The sequence below is a fragment of the Phyllobates terribilis genome, unplaced genomic scaffold (assembly GCF_046119375.1).
Source record: "Phyllobates terribilis strain yellow unplaced genomic scaffold, ASM4611937v1 Scaffold_4__5_contigs__length_816908805, whole genome shotgun sequence".
Lineage (NCBI taxonomy): Eukaryota > Metazoa > Chordata > Amphibia > Anura > Dendrobatidae > Phyllobates > Phyllobates terribilis.
Genome location: NW_027362764.1, coordinates 57,235,552 through 57,256,605, shown reverse-complemented (window position 1 = coordinate 57,256,605; position 21,054 = coordinate 57,235,552). Strand labels below are relative to the sequence as shown.

Sequence of the window (21,054 nt, the reverse complement as noted above, 5' to 3'; positions counted from 1 at the left end):
TTATAGTAGTTATATTCTGGTAGATAGGAGCAGTATTATAGTAGTAATATTCTTTTACATAGCGGTAGTATTATAGTAGTTATATTCTTGTACATAGGGGGTACTATTATAGTAGTTATATTCTTGTACATAGGAGCAGTATTATAGTAGTTATATTCTTGTACATAGGGGTAGTATTGTAGTTATATTCTTGTACATAGGAGCAGTATTATAGTAGTTATATTCTTGCACATAGGGGGCAGTATTATAGTAGTTATATTCTTATACATAGGAGCAGTATTATAGTAGTTATATTCTTGCACATAGGGGGCAGTATTATAGTAGTTATATTGTACATAGGGGCAGTATTATAGTAGTTATATTCTTGGACATAGGGGCAGTATTATAGTAGTTATATTCTTGGACATAGGGGCAGTATTATAGTAGTTATATTCTTGTATATAGTAGCAGTATTATAGTAGTTATATTCTGGTACATAGGAGCAGTATTATAGTAGTAATATTCTTGTACATAGCGGTAGTATTATAGTAGTTATATTCTTGTACATAGGGGCTGTATTATAGTAGTTATATTCTTGTACATAGGAGCAGTATTATAGTAGTTATATTCTTGTACATAGGGGCAGTATTGCAGTAGTTATATTCTTGTACATAGGAGCAGTATTATAGTACTTATATTCTTGTACATTGGGAGCAGTATTATAGTAGTTATATTCTGGTACATAGGAGCAGTGTTATAGTAGTAATATTCTTTTACATAGCGGTAGTATTATAGTAGTTATATTCTTGTACATAGGGGCAGTATTATAGTAGTTATATTCTTGTACATAGGAGCAGTATTATAGTAGTTATATTCTTGTACATAAGGGCAGTATTATAGTAGTTATATTCTTGTACATAGGGGCAGTATTATAGTAGTTATATTCTTGTACATACGAGCAGTATTATACAGTGCCTACAAGTAGTATTCAACCCCCTGCAGATTTAGCTGGTTTGATAAGATGCAAATAAGTTAGAGCCTTCAAACTGCAAACGAGAGTAGGTTTTATGAACAGAAGCATAAATCTTACAAACCAAAAAGTTATGTTGCTCAGTTGAATTTTATTAAATTTTAAACATAAAAGTGTGGGTCAATTATTATACAACCCCTATGTTTAATATTTTGTGGAATAACCCTTGTTTGCAATTACAGCTAATAATCGTCTTTTATAAGACCTGATCAGGCCGGCACAGGTCTGTGGAGTTATCTTGGCCCACTCCTCCATGCAGATCTTCTCCAAGTTATCTAGGTTCTTTGGGTGTCTCATGTGGACTTTATTCTTGAGCTCCTTCTACAAGTTTTCAATTGGGTTAAGGTCAGGAGACTGACTAGGCCACTCCAGCACCTTGACTTTTTCCCTCTTGAACCAGGCCTTGGTTTTCTTGGCTGTGTGCTTTGGGTCGTTGTCTTGTTGGAAGATGAAATTACGACCCATCTTAAGATCCTTGATGGAGGAGCGGAGGTTCTTGGCCAAAATCTCCAGGTAGGCCGTGCTATCCATCTTCCCATGGATGCGGACCAGATGGCCAGGCCCCTTGGCTGAGAAACAGCCCCACAGCATGATGCTGCCACCACCATGCTTGACTGTAGGGATGGTATTCTTGGGGTCGTATGCAGTGCCATCCAGTCTCCAAACGTCACGTGTGTGGTTGGCACCAAAGATCTCGATCTTGGTCTCATCAGACCATAGAACCTTGAACCAGTCTGTCTCAGAGTCCTCCAAGTGATCATGAGCAAACTGTAGACGAGCCTTGACATGACGCTTTGAAAGTAAAGGTACCATACAGGCTCGTCTGGAACGGAGACCATTGCGGTGGAGTACGTTACTTATGGTATTGACTGAAACCAATGTCCCCACTGCCATGAGATCTTCCCGGAGCTCCTTCCTTGTTGTCCTGGGGTTAGCTTTGACTCTTCGGACAAGCCTGGCCTCGGCACGGGAGGACACTTTCAAAGGCTGTCCAGGCCGTGGAAGGCTAACAGTAGTTCCATAAGCCTTCCACTTACGGATGATGCTCCCAACAGTGGAGACAGGTAGGCCCAACTCCTTGGAAAGGGTTTTGTACCCCTTGCCAGCCTTGTGACCCTCCACGATCTTGTCTCTGATGGCCTTGGAATGCTCCTTTGTCTTTCCCATGTTGACCATGTCTGAGTGCTGTTCACAAGTTTGGGGAGGGTCTTAAATAGTCAGAAAAGGCTGGCAAAAGAGATCTTTAATCCACACATGTGAAGCTCATTATTCTTGGTGCCTGAACTACTTCTTAATACTTTAGGGGGACCAAACAGAATTCTTGTGGTTTGAGGGGTTGAATAATAAATGACACTCTGAATTAACTTTTAACGTTTTTAAAAAAAACAAAACAAAAACAAAATTTGCTGCAGTACATTTCCCACTTCCAGGCTGATCTACAGTACAAATGTCACAATGCCAAGTTAATTCCGCATGTGTCAACCAGCTAAATCTACAGGGGGTTGAATACTACTTGTAGGCACTGTAGTAGTTATATTCTTGTACATAGGAGCAGTATTATAGTAGTTATATTCTTCTACATACGAACAGTATTATAGTAGTTATATTCTTGTACATAGGGGGCAATATTATAGTAGTTATATTCTTGTACATAGGAGCAGTATTATAGTAGTTATATTCTTGTACATAGGAGCAGTATTATAGTAGTTATATTCTTCTACATACGAACAGTATTATAGTAGTTATATTCTTGTACATAGGGGGCAATATTATAGTAGTTATATTCTTGTACATAGGAGCAGTATTATAGTAGTTATATTCTTGTACATAGGAGCAGTATTATAGTAGTTATATTCTTGTACATGGGGCAGTATTATAGTAGTTATATTCTTGTACATAGGGGGTACTATTATAGTAGTTATATTTTTGTACATAGGAGCAGTATTATAGTAGTTATATTCTTGTACATAGGGGTAGTATTATTGTAGTTATATTCTTGTACATAGGAGCAGTATTATAGTAGTTATATTCTTGTACATAGGGGCAGTATTATAGTAGTTATGTTCTTGTATATAGGGGCAGTATTATAGTAGTTATATTCTTGTACATAGGGGCAGTATTATAGTAGTTATATTCCTGTATATAGCAGCAGTATTATAGTAGTTATATTCTTATACATACAGGCAGTATTATAGTAGTTATATTCTTGTACATAGGGGGCAGTATTATAGTAGTTATATTCTTGTACCTAGGGGGCAGTATTATAGTAGTTATATTCTTGTATATAGTGAGTAGTATTATAGTAGTTATATTCTTATACATAGGCACAGTATTATAGTAGTTATATTTCTGTATATAGCAGCAGTATTATAGTAGAATCATAGAATCATAGAATGGTAGAGTTGGAAGGGACCTCCTGGGTCATCTGGTCCAACCCCCTGCTCAAAGCAGGATTCACTAGATCATCTCAGACAGATGTCTGTCCAGCCTCTGTTTGAAGACGTCCATTGAAGGGGAACTCACCACCTCTCGTGGCAGCCTGTTCCACTCATTAATCACCCTAACTGTCAAAAAGTTTTTTCTAATATCTAATCTGTGTCTCCTCCCATTTAGTTTCATCCCATTGCTTCTAGTCTTTCCTTGTGCAAATGAGAATAAAGATGATCCTTCTACAATGTGACAGCCCTTGACATATTTGTAGACAGCTATTAAGTCTCCTCTCAGTCTTCTTTTTTGCAAGCTAAACATTCCCAAATCCTGCAACCGTTCCTCATAGGACATGGTTTGCAGACCAGTCACCATTCTGGTCGCTCTTCTCTGAACTTGCTCCAGTTTGTCTATGTCTTTTTTAAAATGTGGTGCCCAAAACTGTACACAGTATTCCAGATGAGGTCTGACCAAAGAGGAGTAAAGACCGATAATGACTTCACGTGATCTAGACTGTATGCTTCTGTTAATACATCCCAGAATTGTATTTGCCTTTTTTGCTGCTGCATCACACTGTTGACTCATGTTCAGTCTATGATCTATTAGTATACCTAAGTCTTTTTCACATGTACTGTTGCTTAGCTCTATTCCTCCCATTCTGTATATGCTTTTTTCATTTTTATTGCCCAGATGTAGTACTTTGCATTTTTCCCTGTTAAAAACCATTCTGTTGGTTGCTGCCCACTGCTCCAGTTTATTTAGGTCTTTTTGAATCCCCTCTCTCTCTTCCCTAGTATTAGCTATCCCTCCTATCTTTGTGTCATCAGCAAATTTAATCAGTTTACCCTCAATTCCTTCATCTAAATCATTGATAAAGATGTTGAACAATACAGGTCCCAGGACGGAGCCCCGTGGTACCCCACTTGAGACATTCATCCAGCTGGATGTGAAGCCATTTACAAACACCCTTTGAGTCCGATCACTAAGCCAGTTATGAATCCACCTAACAGTTGCCTGGTCCATTGCATACTTGGTCATTTTTTCAATAAGGATGGTGTGAGATACTTTGTCAAATGCTTTGCTGAAGTCAAGATATACTATATCTACAGCATTTCCCTGATCCACCCAGTCAGTGATTCTGTCATAGAAGGAAATTAAGTTAGTCTGACATGACTTGTTAGTTACAAACCCATGCTGACTCTGGTTAATCACTTCATTCTTATCCATGTACTTACATACATGTTGTTTAATAATTTGTTCAAAGATCTTTCCTGGTATAGAAGTCAGACTCACCGGCCTATAGTTCCCTGGGTCCACCTTCTTCCCCTTTTTGAAGATAGGAACAACATTTGCTCTTCTCCAGTCTTCTGGGACTTCTCCTGTTCTCCAAGAATTTTCAAAGATTATGGAGAGTGGTTCTAAAATTTCTTCTACAATCTCCTTCAGTACTCTGGGGTGTAATTCATCTGGACCTGGAGACTTGAACTCATTTATGTTAGCTAAATATTCCCTCACAATCTTTCTGTTTACAGATAACTTGGATTCCTCTATTCCTTTAAAAGGACAGTGAAGATCAGTTGATGTTACATTTTCTTTCTGAGAGAAAACAGATGCAAAATAGGAATTAAAAAGTTCGGCCTTCTCAACATCCTCTCTTACCATTTCTCCATTTTCATCCTGTAAAAATCCTATGGCATCTTTGACTTTTCTTTTACTTTTGACATACCCCCAAAATCCTTTTTTATTGCTTTTGACATCTCTTGCAAGCCTTAATTCATTGTCAGCTTTAGCTAACCTGATACGTGCCCTACAGGATCTGCAGACTGCATTATAATCTTCTTTAGATATGCCTCCCTCTTTCCATTTAATAAACATTTCTTTCTTTCTTTTTAGCATGTGTTTAAGTTCTGTGTTCATCCATCCTGGTTTCCTTAAATGCTTCCCATTCTTCCTACTTTTCGGGATTGTTAACGATTGTGCTTTGAGAATTTCATTTTTAAAAATTTCCCATCCTTCCTGGACATTTTTGTCCTTAAGGACATCCAGCCATTGGATCCCTCCTATTCTCTTTCTGAGTCTCTTAAAATCTGCCTTTCTAAAATCTAACCTTGAAGTTTGAGTCTTCACATGTATTCCTCCTCTAGTTATCCAAAATTCTATAATAGCATGATCGCTGCCTCCTAGGGTCCCAGCCACCTTTACCTCCTCAACCATTTCCTCCCTGTTTATAAGGATTAGATCCAAAGTAGCAGATCCCCTTGTTTTCTCCCCTACCTTTTGGAAGATAAAGTTGTCAGCAAGAGAGCAAGAGAGGATAAGAATTTGCTTGACCTGTTAGTTTTACTTGAGAGAGATTCCCAACAAATGTCTGGATAGTTGAAATCTCCCATGACCACTACGTCATATTTTTTGGAGAACTTGGTCATTTGATACATAAAGAGTTCATCCATATCTTCAGCTTGCCCAGGTGGCCTGTAGTAAATGCCTACAATGGTGTCCTTTCCGTTGTTCTCTCCTTGTATTCTTACCCAAACAGTTTCCACAGAACTCCCAGTCTCTGAAGCTTCAATCTCTGTGCAGATATACGCTTTTCTAACATACAATGCAACACCTCCTCCTCGTTTATCAAGTCTGTTTCTTGCAAATAAGTTGTATCCTTTTAGCCTTTTATTCCAATCATGTGTATCGTCCCACCAAGTTTCAGTGATTCCAATGACATCATATTCCTTTTCCTGCATTAGTAGTTCCAATTCTCCTTGTTTGTTGCCCATGCTTTGTGCATTTGTATAAAAACATTTTAGTTTGTGATTGGTTTCTCTTCCTCCCATATTTTTATTATTTAAATTGTTTTGTCATTGTTCTTCCTTTCCACTTCCAGTAGCAGAGATCTCAATAGTATTTGTCAGCTGTATGGCTTTTTCTGGCCTTTTGCTTCCCTTCCCACATTGTTCTAGTTTAAAGCTCTTCTGATGAGTGTAGCAAGGCGACTTCCAAATACATGTTTTCCAGTCTTCGTAAGGTGCACCCCATCTCTAGCAAGTAGTCCATCGTATAGATAATTCATTCCGTGATCCAGAAATCCAAATCCTTGTTGACGGCACCATCGACGTAGCCAGTTGTTCACCTGTAGAATCTTATTCCACCTCATTGTTCCATGGCCATCCACTGGGAGGATGGATGAGAAGACCACCTGCGCTCCCAATTCTTTCACTTACTTGCCTAAGTCTTCAAAGTCACTGCAGATGGTTTCCAAGTCCTTTCTTGCGGTGTCATTTGTCCCCACATGTATTAGCAGGAATGGGTAGTGATCTGTAGGTCTGAAGAGTCTTGATATCCTGTCAGACACATCTTTAATTTTTGCTCCTGGAAGACAGCACATTTCTCTTGAGGTTATGTCTGGTCTGCAGATAGCGGCCTCTGTTCCTCTTAACAGGGAATCCCCCATGACCACCACTCTCCGTTTTTTCTTCACAACATTCTTCTTTCTCCATCCAGGAGGATTCTGAGGGCTTACAAGGTTATTCATTGCTGGCAAAGTCTTATTTTGCTGTATTTCTTCATGGTTCTCCTGCGTGAGAGCCTGGTACTGGTTCCTGAGCAGTATGGGTGCTGACTGCCTCTCGATCCTCCTGCTTCGGTGGGTCACATGCTTCCATTCCTCTGTTTCGTCAGGTGCAGTTCGAATTTCTTCTCTTTCTGAATCATGAAGAGATAATTCTGCTCTGTCTAAGAACTCTTCACCTTCCTTAATGATTTTCAAGGTAGTTAACCTCTCTTCTAGATTTCGCAACTTTTCCTCCAACAGGGACACAAGCTGCATTTCTGGCATGTGAAGTTTGGCTTTTCCACTGGCAAGTCTGTGAACATGTAGCAGGATATGCAGCTCACCAAATGGCTCCTGGACTCTTCCATGTTCTTATTGTTAATGTTCTGAAAACAGTGAAAAAAGCTTAAAAAAAAAGCTTCAAAATGCGCGCTCGGTTTACCGATGTCCTCTTTTCAGCTCCAACAGCCAAAATCCAGTGTTCTTTGAGCTCGCGGAGACTCTTTCTTCACTTACCCCAAAATGCAGTGGGAATATGCAAATTATCTCCTCAGGACTCCTCCCCTGGTTAGTAGTTATATTCTTGTACATAGGAGCAGTATTATAGTAGTTATATTCCTATACATAGGAGCAGTATTATAGTAGTTATATTCTTGTACATAGGGGCAGTATTATAGTAGTTATATTCTTGTACATAGGAGCAGTATTATAGTAGTTATATTCTTGTACATAGGGGGCAGTATTATAGTAGTTATATTCTTGTACATAGGAGCAGTATTATAGTAGTTATATTCTTATACATAGGGGCAGTATTATAGTAGTTATATTCTTGTACATAGGGGCAGTATTATAGTAGTTATATTCTTGTACATAGGGGCAGTATTATAGTAGTTATATTCCTGTATATAGCAGCAGTATTATAGTAGTTATATTCTTGTACATAGGGGCAGTATTATAGTAGTTATATTCTTGTACATAGGGGCAGTATTATAGTAGTTATATTCCTGTATATAGCAGCAGTATTATAGTAGTTATATTCTTGTACATAGGAGTAGTATTATAGTAGTTATATTCTTGTATATAGGAGCAGTATTATAGTAGTTGTATTCCTGTATATAGCAGCAGTATTATAGTAGTTATATTCTTATACATAGGGGCAGTATTATAGTAGTTATATTCTTGTACATATGGGCAGTATTATAGTAGTTATATTCCTGTATATAGCAGCAGTATTATAGTAGTTATATTCTTGTACATAGGGGCAGTATTATAGTAGTTATATTCCTGTATATAGCAGCAGTATTATAGCAGTTATATTCTTGTACGTAGGGGGCAGTATTATAGTAGTTATATTCCTGTATATAGCAGCAGTATTATAGCAGTTGTATTCTTGTACGTAGGGGCTGCTTTTATAGGTCCGCACCAAAAAAAAAAAAAGTTGTGAAAGTACAGAAAGCACACATACAGTATAAATGACCTTATGAATCAGAGAGGAATGAGTTATGCTGCAATTAGAATTTTTTAATCTAGCTTAATTTGCATGTTTTCTCCATTTTTCATTTAAGATGCATTGTTTTAAAATTTAGATAAATATATTATTTAAATGTTAGAATAAAAGTGATCCTCTGTATGTGAGCATCAACATTACTGAGCGGCTGGAAGCGTTTGGCACGACACTGCTTTGGGAATTGAAGAGACAGAGCAAAAGATTAATTAAGATCAGCAATTAAGATCAGCAATGTTAACAAATAAGTGTTTTTTCGTCTGTGATTTCAGCTGCCTGGTGGGAAAAATCTTTTAATACATAGCGAAACCTGTCTCAAGTGGACATTTGAAAGAGACTCGAGGATTTGTAAAAAAAACACAAAAACTTCTGATTTGAAGGCAGTAAAGTTTTATAACTTTTCTTGTATAATTTGTTTTAATTTCTTTCAATTTTCAAGAATTTTTTTATATTGCTGTAAGTGAATACAACTCTATTGTTTCATTCAGAGGCAGCGATCCTGTTTATAGCTGTTCCTGGCCTCATCTGTGACATGGATACAGTTGTATCAAGTGTAGACAATGCTCTGTGAGCTAAAAACCTGATAATTTGCAATAATGTATTAGCTACTGCCTTGAGCTCAAAGAGTATTGCCTTGACTGGGTACAGTTGTATACACTTCCCTCGCCCCATTTCTCTATAAACATCTCATATTCTCTTACTCTGTTTGCTTGGGTCAATGAATTTTAGATTTCATAACCATTCTTTATCTTCCATACCTCTTTATTAATTTGATTTCTGTTCTATGGACTCTTTTCAGCTTTCTAACATATATTTAGTGATCTTCTTTCTGTAGAAGCGACGTACAATACAATATTGCGTTGGCTTTTGATGCAGCAGACTGGCATTGAGAATTAGAATCCAGTGTCTTTGAATCCTCACCTAATTGTGATCCATTTAGGGTAGTAATATATAATATGTATTAGAAAAAGTCATAACGTCTAAGTTATACATTTTTAATACATGTTGGGCTCCAGGAGATATGGGGAACTGTTTGGTGGGGTCTTGCTATATTGCAAGCTATTTGATTGCCACCCGGTTTTCGCAGCGACTCTCTTCTCTGCATGCGGTTTTCCTCTCCATTCCTAATCTTAGATATTTAGTCCAAATCGCCGCTGTCACTTTTTTTTTTTTCCAGATTTGGTTGCACTTCCTTAGTCTCTAGGCAACAGCACAAAAGACGACATTAAAAGACTGACGGATCCGAGATTAAACATAGAAGCAAAACTTTGTAATTCCTCTTGTTTTGGCCATTGAAATGCTAATAGATTGACTCTTCTACCAAACCGCGTAAGAGTCGTCTTTACAATGGCTGACGCAAAACTAATGATGTGAATGGCGGCTGGTGTGTGTGTCTACAGGATTATAACGAAGGGTATAAAAGAAATGTTATCAGCTGTTCGGGCTTATTTGTGAATCGATTGTTTTATTTTTTCGGTAATAATGTGTTTTTCTGCTCTATTCACATCCAAAGCTGCGTGCAAGATTCCCCTTATTTTCTGTTACCACTATGACATTTGCCATCCCTTCAACAAACTTTTGCATAAATCGATAGTACAAGCGATTAAAATAAACGTTGTAATATATCTTCTCAAAGAAATATGCTTATTTCTCTACTTCTGAGCCTCTTCTTCTCACTCTCCCACCCTCCCTGCTTTCCTAACACATAATTGACTCTGAAAAAAAACGCTTCCAATTCCTCATGGTCAAAGCAAGATGGATTGCAGCCAATTGAAGTTTATGGAGGTGAATAGTATGTTCTAGTAAATGTTCGTTTTATTGCAAAGTATTGCTGGATTTACAGTTACACTGCTCAGTAATAAAGTATAATTTCCTCCATGCTGCTGCTTCTCAACATGTGTTCCATACAGACAGGAGAGCAGGAGTCCCTCATGTCTGTGTGTGCTATAGAGACAGGAGAGCAGGAATCCCTCATGTCTGTGTGTGCTATAGACAGGAGAGCAGGAATCCCTCATGTCTGTGTGTGCTATACAGACAGGAGAGCAGGAGTCCCTCATGTCTGTGTGTGCTGTACAGACAGGAGAGCAGGAATCCCTCATGTCTGTGTGTGCTGTACAGACAGGAGAGCAGGAGTCCCTCATGTCTGTGTGTGCTATAGACAGGAGAGCAGGAATCCCTCATGTCTGTGTGTGCTATACAGACAGGAGAGCAGGAATCCCTCATGTCTGTGTGTGCTATACAGACAGGAGAGCAGGAATCCCTCATGTCTGTGTGTGCTATAGAGACAGGAGAGCAGGAATCCCTCATGTCTGTGTGTGCTATACAGACAGGAGAGCAGGAGTCCCTCATGTCTGTGTGTGCTATACAGACAGGAGAGCAGGAATCCCTCATGTCTGTGTGTGCTATAGAGACAGGAGAGCAGGAATCCCTCATGTCTGTGTGTGCTATACAGACAGGAGAGCAGGAATCCCTCATGTCTGGGTGTGCTATACAGACAGGAGAGCAGGAATCCCTCATGTCTGTGTGTGCTATACAGACAGGAGAGCAGGAGTCCCTCATGTCTGGGTGTGCTATACAGACAGGAGAGCAGGAATCCCTCATGTCTGTGTGTGCTATAGAGACAGGAGAGCAGGAGTCCCTCATGTCTGTGTGTGCTATAGAGACAGGAGAGCAGGAGTCCCTCATGTCTGTGTGTGCTGTACAGACAGGAGAGCAGGAGTCCCTCATGTCTGTGTGTGCTGTACAGACAGGAGAGCAGGAGTCCCTCATGTCTGTGTGTGCTATACAGACAGGAGAGCAGGAGTCCCTCATGTCTGTGTGTGCTATACAGACAGGAGAGCAGGAGTCCCTCATGTCTGTGTGTGCTATACAGACAGTAAAGCAGGAATCCCTCATGTCTGTGTGTGCTATACAGACAGGAGAGCAGGAGTCCCTCATGTCTGTGTGTGCTATACAGACAGGAGAGCAGGAGTCCCTCATGTCTGTGTGTGCTATACAGACAGTAAAGCAGGAATCCCTCATGTCTGTGTGTGCTATACAGACAGGAGAGCAGGAATCCCTCATGTCTGTGTGTGCTATACAGACAGGAGACCAGGAATCCCTCATGTCTGGGTGTGCTATACAGACAGGAGAGCAGGAGTCCCTCATGTCTGTGTGTGCTATACAGACAGGAGAGCAGGAGTCCCTCATGTCTGTGTGTGCTATACAGACAGTAGAGCAGGAATCCCTCATGTCTGTGTGTGCTATACAGACAGGAGAGCAGGAATCCCTCATGTCTGGGTGTGCTATACAGACAGGAGAGCAGGAATCCCTCATGTCTGTGTGTGCTATACAGACAGGAGAGCAGGAGTCCCTCATGTCTGGGTGTGCTATACAGACAGGAGAGCAGGAATCCCTCATGTCTGTGTGTGCTATACAGACAGGAGAGCAGGAGTCCCTCATGTCTGGGTGTGCTATACAGACAGTAAAGCAGGAATCCCTCATGTCTGTGTGTGCTATACAGACAGGAGAGCAGGAATCCCTCATGTCTGTGTGTGCTATACAGACAGGAGAGCAGGAATCCCTCATGTCTGGGTGTGCTATACAGACAGGAGAGCAGGAGTCCCTCATGTCTGTGTGTGCTATACAGACAGGAGAGCAGGAGTCCCTCATGTCTGTGTGTGCTATACAGACAGGAGAGCAGGAGTCCCTCATGTCTGTGTGTGCTATACAGACAGGGGAGCAGGAGTCCCTCATGTCTGTGTGTGCTATACAGACAGGGGAGCAGGAGTCCCTCATGTCTGTGTGTGCTATACAGACAGGGGAGCAGGAGTCCCTCATGTCTGTGTGTGCTATACAGAGCAAAACAGGAATCCATTATGTCTGTGTGTGCTATACAGACAGGAGAGCAGGAAACCCTCATGTCTGTGTGTGCTATAGAGACAGGAGAGCAGGAGTCCCTCATGTCTGGGTGTGCTATACAGACAGGAGAGCAGGAATCCCTCATGTCTGTGTGTGCTATACAGACAGGAGAGCAGGAGTCCCTCATGTCTGGGTGTGCTATACAGACAGTAAAGCAGGAATCCCTCATGTCTGTGTGTGCTATACAGACAGGAGAGCAGGAATCCCTCATGTCTGGGTGTGCTATACAGACAGGAGAGCAGGAGTCCCTCATGTCTGTGTGTGCTATACAGACAGGAGAGCAGGAATCCCTCATGTCTGTGTGTGCTATACAGACAGGAGAGCAGGAGTCCCTCATGTCTGTGTGTGCTATACAGACAGGAGAGCAGGAGTCCCTCATGTCTGTGTGTGCTATAGAGACAGGAGAGCAGGAATCCCTCATGTCTGTGTGTGCTATACAGACAGGAGAGCAGGAATCCCTCATGTCTGTGTGTGCTATAGAGACAGGAGAGCAGGAGTCCCTCATGTCTGTGTGTGCTATAGAGACAGGAGAGCAGGAGTCCCTCATGTCTGTGTGTGCTGTACAGACAGGGGAGCAGGAATCCCTCATGTCTGTGTGTGCTATACAGACAGGAGAGCAGGAATCCCTCATGTCTGTGTGTGCTATACAGACAGGGGAGCAGGAATCCCTCATGTCTGTGTGTGCTATATAGAAAGGAGAGCAGGAGTCCCTCATGTCCGTGTGTGCTATACAGACAGGAGAGCAGGAGTCCCTCATGTCTGTGTGTGCTATACAGACAGGAGAGCAGGAGTCCCTCATGTCTGTGTGTGCTATACAGACAGGAGAGCAGGAGTCCCTCATGTCTGTGTGTGCTATACAGACAGGAGAGCAGGAGTCCCTCATGTCTGTGTGTGCTATACAGACAGGAGAGCAGGAGTCCCTCATGTCTGTGTGTGCTATACAGACAGGGGAGCAGGAGTCCCTCATGTCTGTGTGTGCTATACAGACAGGGGAGCAGGAGTCCCTCATGTCTGTGTGTGCTATACAGACAGGGGAGCAGGAGTCCCTCATGTCTGTGTGTGCTATACAGAGCAAAACAGGAATCCATTATGTCTGTGTGTGCTATACAGACAGGAGAGCAGGAAACCCTCATGTCTGTGTGTGCTATAGAGACAGGAGAGCAGGAGTCCCTCATGTCTGTGTGTGCTATACAGACAGGGGAGCAGGAGTCCCTCATGTCTGTGTGTGCTATACAGACAGGGGAGCAGGAGTCCCTCATGTCTGTGTGTGCTATACAGAGCAAAACAGGAATCCATTATGTCTGTGTGTGCTATAGAGACAGGAGAGCAGGAGTCCCTCATGTCTGTGTGTGCTATAGAGACAGGAGAGCAGGAGTCCCTCATGTCTGTGTGTGCTATACAGACAGGAGAGCAGGAGTCCTTCATGTCTGTGTGTGCTATACAGACAGGAGAGCAGGAGTCTCTCATGTCTGTGTGTGCTATACAGACAGGAGAGCAGGAATCCCTCATGTCTGTGTGTGCTATAGAGACAGGAGAGCAGGAATCCCTCATGTCTGTGTGTGCTATACAGACAGGAGAGCAGGAATCCCTCATGTCTGTGTGTGCTATACAGACAGGAGAGCAGGAATCCCTCATGTCTGTGTGTGCTATAGAGACAGGAGAGCAGGAGTCCCTCATGTCTGTGTGTGCTGTACAGACAGGAGAGCAGGAATCCCTCATGTCTGTGTGTGCTATAGAGACAGGAGAGCAGGAATCCCTCATGTCTGTGTGTGCTATAAAAACAGGAGAGCAGGAATCCCTCATGTCTGTGTGTGCTGTACAGACAGGAGAGCAGGAATCCCTCATGTCTGTGTGTGCTATAGAGACAGGAGAGCAGGAATCCCTCATGTCTGTGTGTGCTATATAGACAGGAGAGCAGGAATCCCTCATGTCTGTGTGTGCTATAGAGACAGGAGAGCAGTAGTACCTCATGTCTGTGTGTGTGCTATAGAGACAGGAGAGCAGGAATCCCTCATGTCTGTGTGTGCTATACAGACAGGAGAGCAGGAATCCCTCATGTCTGTGTGTGCTATACAGACAGGAGAGCAGGAATCCCTCATGTCTGGGTGTGCTATACAGACAGGAGAGCAGGAATCCCTCATGTCTGTGTGTGCTATAGAGACAGGAGAGCAGGAGTCCCTCATGTCTGTGTGTGCTATACAGACAGGAGAGCAGGAATCCCTCATGTCTGTGTGTGCTATAGAGACAGGAGAGCAGGAGTCCCTCATGTCTGTGTGTGCTGTACAGACAGAAGAGCAGGAATCCCTCATGTCTGTGTGTGCTATACAGACAGGAGAGCAGGAGTCCCTCATGTCTGTGTGTGCTATACAGACAGGAGAGCAGGAGTCCCTCATGTCTGTGTGTGCTATAGAGACAGGAGAGCAGGAATCCCTCATGTCTGTGTGTGCTATACAGACAGGAGAGCAGGAATCCCTCATGTCTGTGTGTGCTATAGAGACAGGAGAGCAGGAGTCCCTCATGTCTGTGTGTGCTATAGAGACAGGAGAGCAGGAGTCCCTCATGTCTGTGTGTGCTGTACAGACAGGGGAGCAGGAATCCCTCATGTCTGTGTGTGCTATACAGACAGGAGAGCAGGAATCCCTCATGTCTGTGTGTGCTATACAGACAGGGGAGCAGGAATCCCTCATGTCTGTGTGTGCTATATAGAAAGGAGAGCAGGAGTCCCTCATGTCCGTGTGTGCTATACAGACAGGAGAGCAGGAGTCCCTCATGTCTGTGTGTGCTATACAGACAGGAGAGCAGGAGTCCCTCATGTCTGTGTGTGCTATACAGACAGGAGAGCAGGAGTCCCTCATGTCTGTGTGTGCTATACAGACAGGAGAGCAGGAGTCCCTCATGTCTGTGTGTGCTATACAGACAGGAGAGCAGGAGTCCCTCATGTCTGTGTGTGCTATACAGACAGGAGAGCAGGAGTCCCTCATGTCTGTGTGTGCTATACAGACAGGAGAGCAGGAGTCCCTCATGTCTGTGTGTGCTATACAGACAGGAGAGCAGGAGTCCCTCATGTCTGTGTGTGCTATACAGACAGGAGAGCAGGAATCCCTCACGTCTGTGTGTGCTATACAGACAGGAGAGCAGGAATCCCTCATGTCTGTGTGTGCTATACAGACAGGAGAGCAGGAATCCCTCATGTCTGTGTGTGCTATACAGACAGGAGAGCAGGAGTCCCTCATGTCTGTGTGTGCTATACAGAGCAAAACAGGAATCCCTCATGTCTGTGTGTGCTATACAGACAGGAGAGCAGGAATCCCTCATGTCTGTGTGTGCTATAGAGACTGGAGAGCAGGAGTCCCTCATGTCTGTGTGTGCTATACAGACAGGAGAGCAGGAATCCTCATGTCTGTGTGTGCTATTGAGACAGGAGAGCAGGAATCCCTCATGTCTGTGAGTGCTATAGAGACAGGAGAGCAGGAGTCCCTCATGTCTGTGTGTGCTATACAGACAGGAGAGCAGGAGTCCCTCATGTCTGTGTGTGCTATATAGACCGGAGAGCAGGAATCCCTCATGTCTGTGTGTGCTATAGAGACCGGAGAGCAGGAATCCCTCATGTCTGTGTGTGCTATAGAGACAGGAGAGCAGGAGTCCCTCATGTCTGTGTGTGCTATAGAGACAGGAGAGCAGGAATCCCTCATGTCTGTGTGTGCTATAGAGACCGGAGAGCAGGAATCCCTCATGTCTGTGTGTGCTATACAGACAGGGAGCAGGAGTCCCTCATGTCTGTGTGTGCTATACAGACAGGAGAGCAGGAATCCCTCATGTCTGTGTGTGCTATACAGACAGGAGAGCAGGAATCCCTCATGTCTGTGTGTGCTATAGAGACAGGAGAGCAGGAATCCCTCATGTCTGTGTGTGCTATAGAGACAGGAGAGCAGGAATCCCTCATGTCTGTGTGTGCTATAGAGACGGGAGAGCAGGAATCCCTCATGTCTGTGAGTGCTATAGAGACGGGAGAGCAGGAGTCCCTCATGTCTGTGTGTGCTGTACAGACAGGAGAGCAGGAGTCCCTCATGTCTGTGTGTGCTATAGAGACAGGAGAGCAGGAGTCCCTCATGTCTGTGTGTGCTATAGAGACAGGAGAGCAGGAATCCCTCATGTCTGTGTGTGCTATACAGGCAGGAGAGCAGGAATCCCTCATGTCTGTGTGTGCTATAGAGACAGGAGAGCAGGAATCCCTCATGTCTGTGTGTGCTATAGAGACAGGAGAGCAGGAGTCCCTCATGTCTGTGTGTGCTATAGAGACAGGAGAGCAGGAATCCCTCATGTCTGTGTGTGCTGTACAGACAGGAGAGCAGGAGTCCCTCATGTCTGTGTGTGCTATAGAGACAGGAGAGCAGGAATCCCTCATGTCTGTGTGTGCTATAGAGACAGGAGAGCAGGAGTCCCTCATGTCTGTGTGTGCTATACAGACAGGAGAGCAGGAATCCCTCATGTCTGTGTGTGCTATAGAGACAGGAGAGCAGGAGTCCCTCATGTCTGTGTGTACTATAGAGACAGGAGAGCAGGAATCCCTCATGTCTGTGTGTGCTATAGAGACAGGAGAGCAGGAGTCCCTCATGTCTGTGTGTGCTATACAGACAGGAGAGCAGGAATCCCTCATGTCTGTGTGTGCTATAGAGACAGGAGAGCAGGAGTCCCTCATGTCTGTGTGTGCTATACAGACAGGAGAGCAGGAATCCCTCATGTCTGTGTGTGCTATAGAGACAGGAGAGCAGGAGTCCCTCATGTCTGTGTGTACTATAGAGACAGGAGAGCAGGAATCCCTCATGTCTGTGTGTGCTATAGAGACAGGAGAGCAGGAGTCCCTCATGTCTGTGTGTGCTATACAGACCGGAGAGCAGGAGTCCCTCATGTCTGTGTGTGCTATACAGACAGGAGAGCAGGAATCCCTCATGTCTGTGTGTGCTATACAGACAGGAGAGCAGGAATCCCTCATGTCTGTGTGTGCTATAGAGACAGGAGAGCAGGAGTCCCTCATGTCTGTGTGTGCTATAGAGACAGGAGAGCAGGAGTCCCTCATGTCTGTGTGTGCTATACAGACAGGAGAGCAGGAATCCCTCATGTCTGTGTGTGCTATACAGACAGGAGAGCAGGAATCCCTCATGTCTGTGTGTGCTATACAGACAGGAGAGCAGGAATCCCTCATGTCTGTGTGTGCTATACAGACAGGAGAGCAGGAATCCCTCATGTCTGTGTGTGCTATAGAGACAGGAGAGCAGGAGTCCCTCATGTCTGTGTGTGCTATAGAGACAGGAGATCAGGAGTCCCTCATGTCTGTGTGTGCTATACAGACAGGAGAGCAGGAATCCCTCATGTCTGTGTGTGCTATACAGACAGGAGAGCAGGAATCCCTCATGTCTGTGTGTGCTATACAGACAGGAGAGCAGGAATCCCTCATGTCTGTGTGTGCTATACAGACAGGAGAGCAGGAATCCCTCATGTCTGTGTGTGCTATACAGACAGGAGAGCAGGAATCCCTCATGTCTGTGTGTGCTATACAGACAGGAGAGCAGGAGTCCCTCATGTCTGTGTGTGCTATAGAGACAGGAGAGCAGGAGTCCCTCATGTCTGTGTGTGCTATACAGACAGGAGAGCAGGAATCCCTCATGTCTGTGTGTGCTATACAGACAGGAGAGCAGGAATCCCTCATGTCTGTGTGTGCTATAGAGACAGGAGAGCAGGAATCCCTCATGTCTGTGTGTGCTATACAGACAGGAGAGCAGGAATCCCTCATGTCTGTGTGTGCTATACAGACAGGAGAGCAGGAATCCCTCATGTCTGTGTGTGCTATACAGACAGGAGAGCAGGAATCCCTCATGTCTGTGTGTGCTATACAGACAGTAGAGCAGGAATCCCTCATGTCTGTGTGTGCTATACAGACAGGAGAGCAGGAATCCCTCATGTCTGTGTGTGCTATACAGACAGGAGAGCAGGAGTCCCTCATGTCTGTGTGTGCTATACAGACAGGAGAGCAGGAATCCCTCATGTCTGTGTGTGCTATAGAGACAGGAGAGCAGGAGTCCCTCATGTCTGTGTGTGCTATACAGACAGGAGAGCAGGAATCCCTCATGTCTGTGTGTGCTATACAGACAGGAGAGCAGGAATCCCTCATGTCTGTGTGTGCTATACAGACAGGAGAGCAGGAGTCCCTCATGTCTGTGTTTTCTGTGTGTGGGAGACATCATACCAGCTAATCTCTACTCACCAGCCCAGAGGCAACGGACAATGAGTCCCTGCAGTGGTGAAAAATTATATGATCTCCAGACATAGTCTTATTCCTCATGTAGGCACAAGAAAGCTTATTCTGAAAAGTTGTCTAATACAGATAAGTTTTAAAGGGTATAAATGTTATATTCCTAGGAACTACACTCTTCATGTGGCCAGTTGTTTGCAAGTTAGAGGGTCCAGGAGGGTCTTGCATATATTGTGTATTAGCAGATGGACACTGGAGATGGGCTGGAAACAAAATGTTAGAGTTTATGGAGGAGAAGGAGCTCAGAATTCATTAAAAAATTGACCAAATGGGTTCTTTACTTTGGGTGGACTTCTTTAAGATTTTGTCACAAGGATGACTCCCCCCACCCCTTAAAAAAGTTTTTTATTAGATGTTCACTCTGGACCTCTACTGGAGGAATCATTGCTAGCTAAAAGAATTTTTCAAAAAAGTTCTAGGGAATTGAGTTAATAGAGGTCGGTTCTCTGTTCAGGATCCTCATCTTTTGGTGGTTTTGAAGACCCTCTCTCGTTCTGGATGTCCTTTCCGGTCTTGCATTGCAGAGACAGCCCATTGGTATGAATGAAGTGTCCATAATATCTAATGTCACCTTATCAATAGCTGATCGCTTCTAGAGCACATTCCCTGACTTATACGCCAAGCCAGATGAAGAAAAAAAGCAACGTAGTGCCTCCCTGTACAGTAACCGGACCTCCCTTTTGTCCCCCCTCATGGAAAACAGTATTCTGTAAAGCAAATTATATTACAGCAGTAATAATGTCCCCTACAGTGATTGTCCCCCATTTGCCACCATACACTAATGTATGTTCATCATTTTGGCCTCTATACAGTAATAAAGTTCCTCAACCAGGCCCGTTTAATTAATAATGTCTCCCATCTTGAGCCCACATCATGCCTTTTCTCCTGGGCCCACATAATGCCACATCCACTGAAGGAGGGAAAAAAACAAACAAAAAAAAGATTCTTACCTGCCTGCGCACCCGGCGCCGCGCGGTCTCCTCTCCTTTCAGGTCTGGCGTGGTCGTGTTTAAATGGCCGCCTGCGGATGACTTCAGTGCATCTGTCGCAGGCAGCGTTTGACAGTGAGGTCTTACACCGGCGACGTCACTATCATGCGCCACTTGCAACTGGCGCTCTGACGTCAGCCGCCGGCCACGTTAACTATTGCTGTGAAAACTAGCGGGCCCCCTGTATGTTCTGCTCAAGGGCCCACCAGAGAATCGTGCGGTCTCCCGGTGCACCAGTCAGATCCTGTACCCAGTCATTATTTGACTTGTATCCTTTATTTTACACCAGTTTTTTTCTTTTGCTAACTCTATCTCTAGTTTTCAGTTGTCTCTCAGCTAGTGGGTGAAGACTAGCTGCTATGATGTCTCCCATACACTGCACTCACATAAGGGCCTGCTTCTTTCCTGTGTTTATTTAACACATGATCTGAAGCTGCATGTGGGACACTATACAGAAATACTGAGCAGTGTAACTGTGAATTCCGCACTGAGGGGAGATAAAACACTTATGTAGTGGTGTGAGAATATTTTAACTTTAATTTAGAAGGTTCATAGGGCCAAAATGTTTTATATATAATCCACTCATATGCATTCATCCTTTTGTACACGGTCTGTTTCTACTGTTATATATGTTCTCCGCTCTTTATTCTTGCAGGTCATTTCTCTTTGGGAAGGATGGAAATCCAAACAAGCGCAACATCCACAATGAAAGTTCTATGCACTTGCTCTGTATGGGATCCCACCTCATGATCTCAGAAGGTGCTTTGGATCATCGCCTACCTAGACTTGGAGATGACGATCGCAAGAGATCTGAATGTTTGCGGATGATCCTAGAGTGGAAAGGGGCAAAGCTTGACCATGGGGAATACGAGCGGGCCTCTCTTGATGCCACTGACAACAAGAAGAATACACCCTTGCACTATGCCGCCGCCTCAGGGATGAAACATTGCGTAGAGGTAAACTTCATTTAACTCCTTGGGGAGGAATAAGTCTAGCCCTACGTTTGGAGACAGGGGCGATTGTCTAATGAGGTGAAAAAAATCTGAGATGGTCATTAATATGATGGTAGAAGTCCTCCTACTCTTCAGTTTACGAGGTGGCATCTGAACAGCTTAACATTGGCTTTTGGCCCAATTTTTCTAAGCCAGTGTTCGTTCGAGAGCAGGTAAACATGGTGCTATGAAAGGAAGCAAAACTAAATGTCCCCAGCGTATGGCCAACAATTAGGAAAAACCTATACCTTTGGATGCCATTGATTCATGATAGGTCCCATCCTTGGCATGAACCACCACATAACGTTGTGTAAATGTCTACTCTTATTCAATATCTATGTTGCCTACATTTCTCCTCACATGGTTGTTGGATCTGGCC

General features: G+C 43.7%; 1 protein-coding gene across 1 annotated transcript in view; it reads left to right on the top strand.

Moving 5' to 3' along the window:
- ANKIB1 (ankyrin repeat and IBR domain containing 1) overlaps positions 1-21,054 on the top strand; it is an 84,432-nt gene that overhangs the window by 32,228 nt on the left and 31,150 nt on the right. The window contains exon 3 of the mRNA XM_073677379.1: positions 20,339-20,639. Coding sequence (XP_073533480.1) covers positions 20,339-20,639 — 301 coding nt within the window. The remainder of the gene's footprint in view (positions 1-20,338; positions 20,640-21,054) is intronic.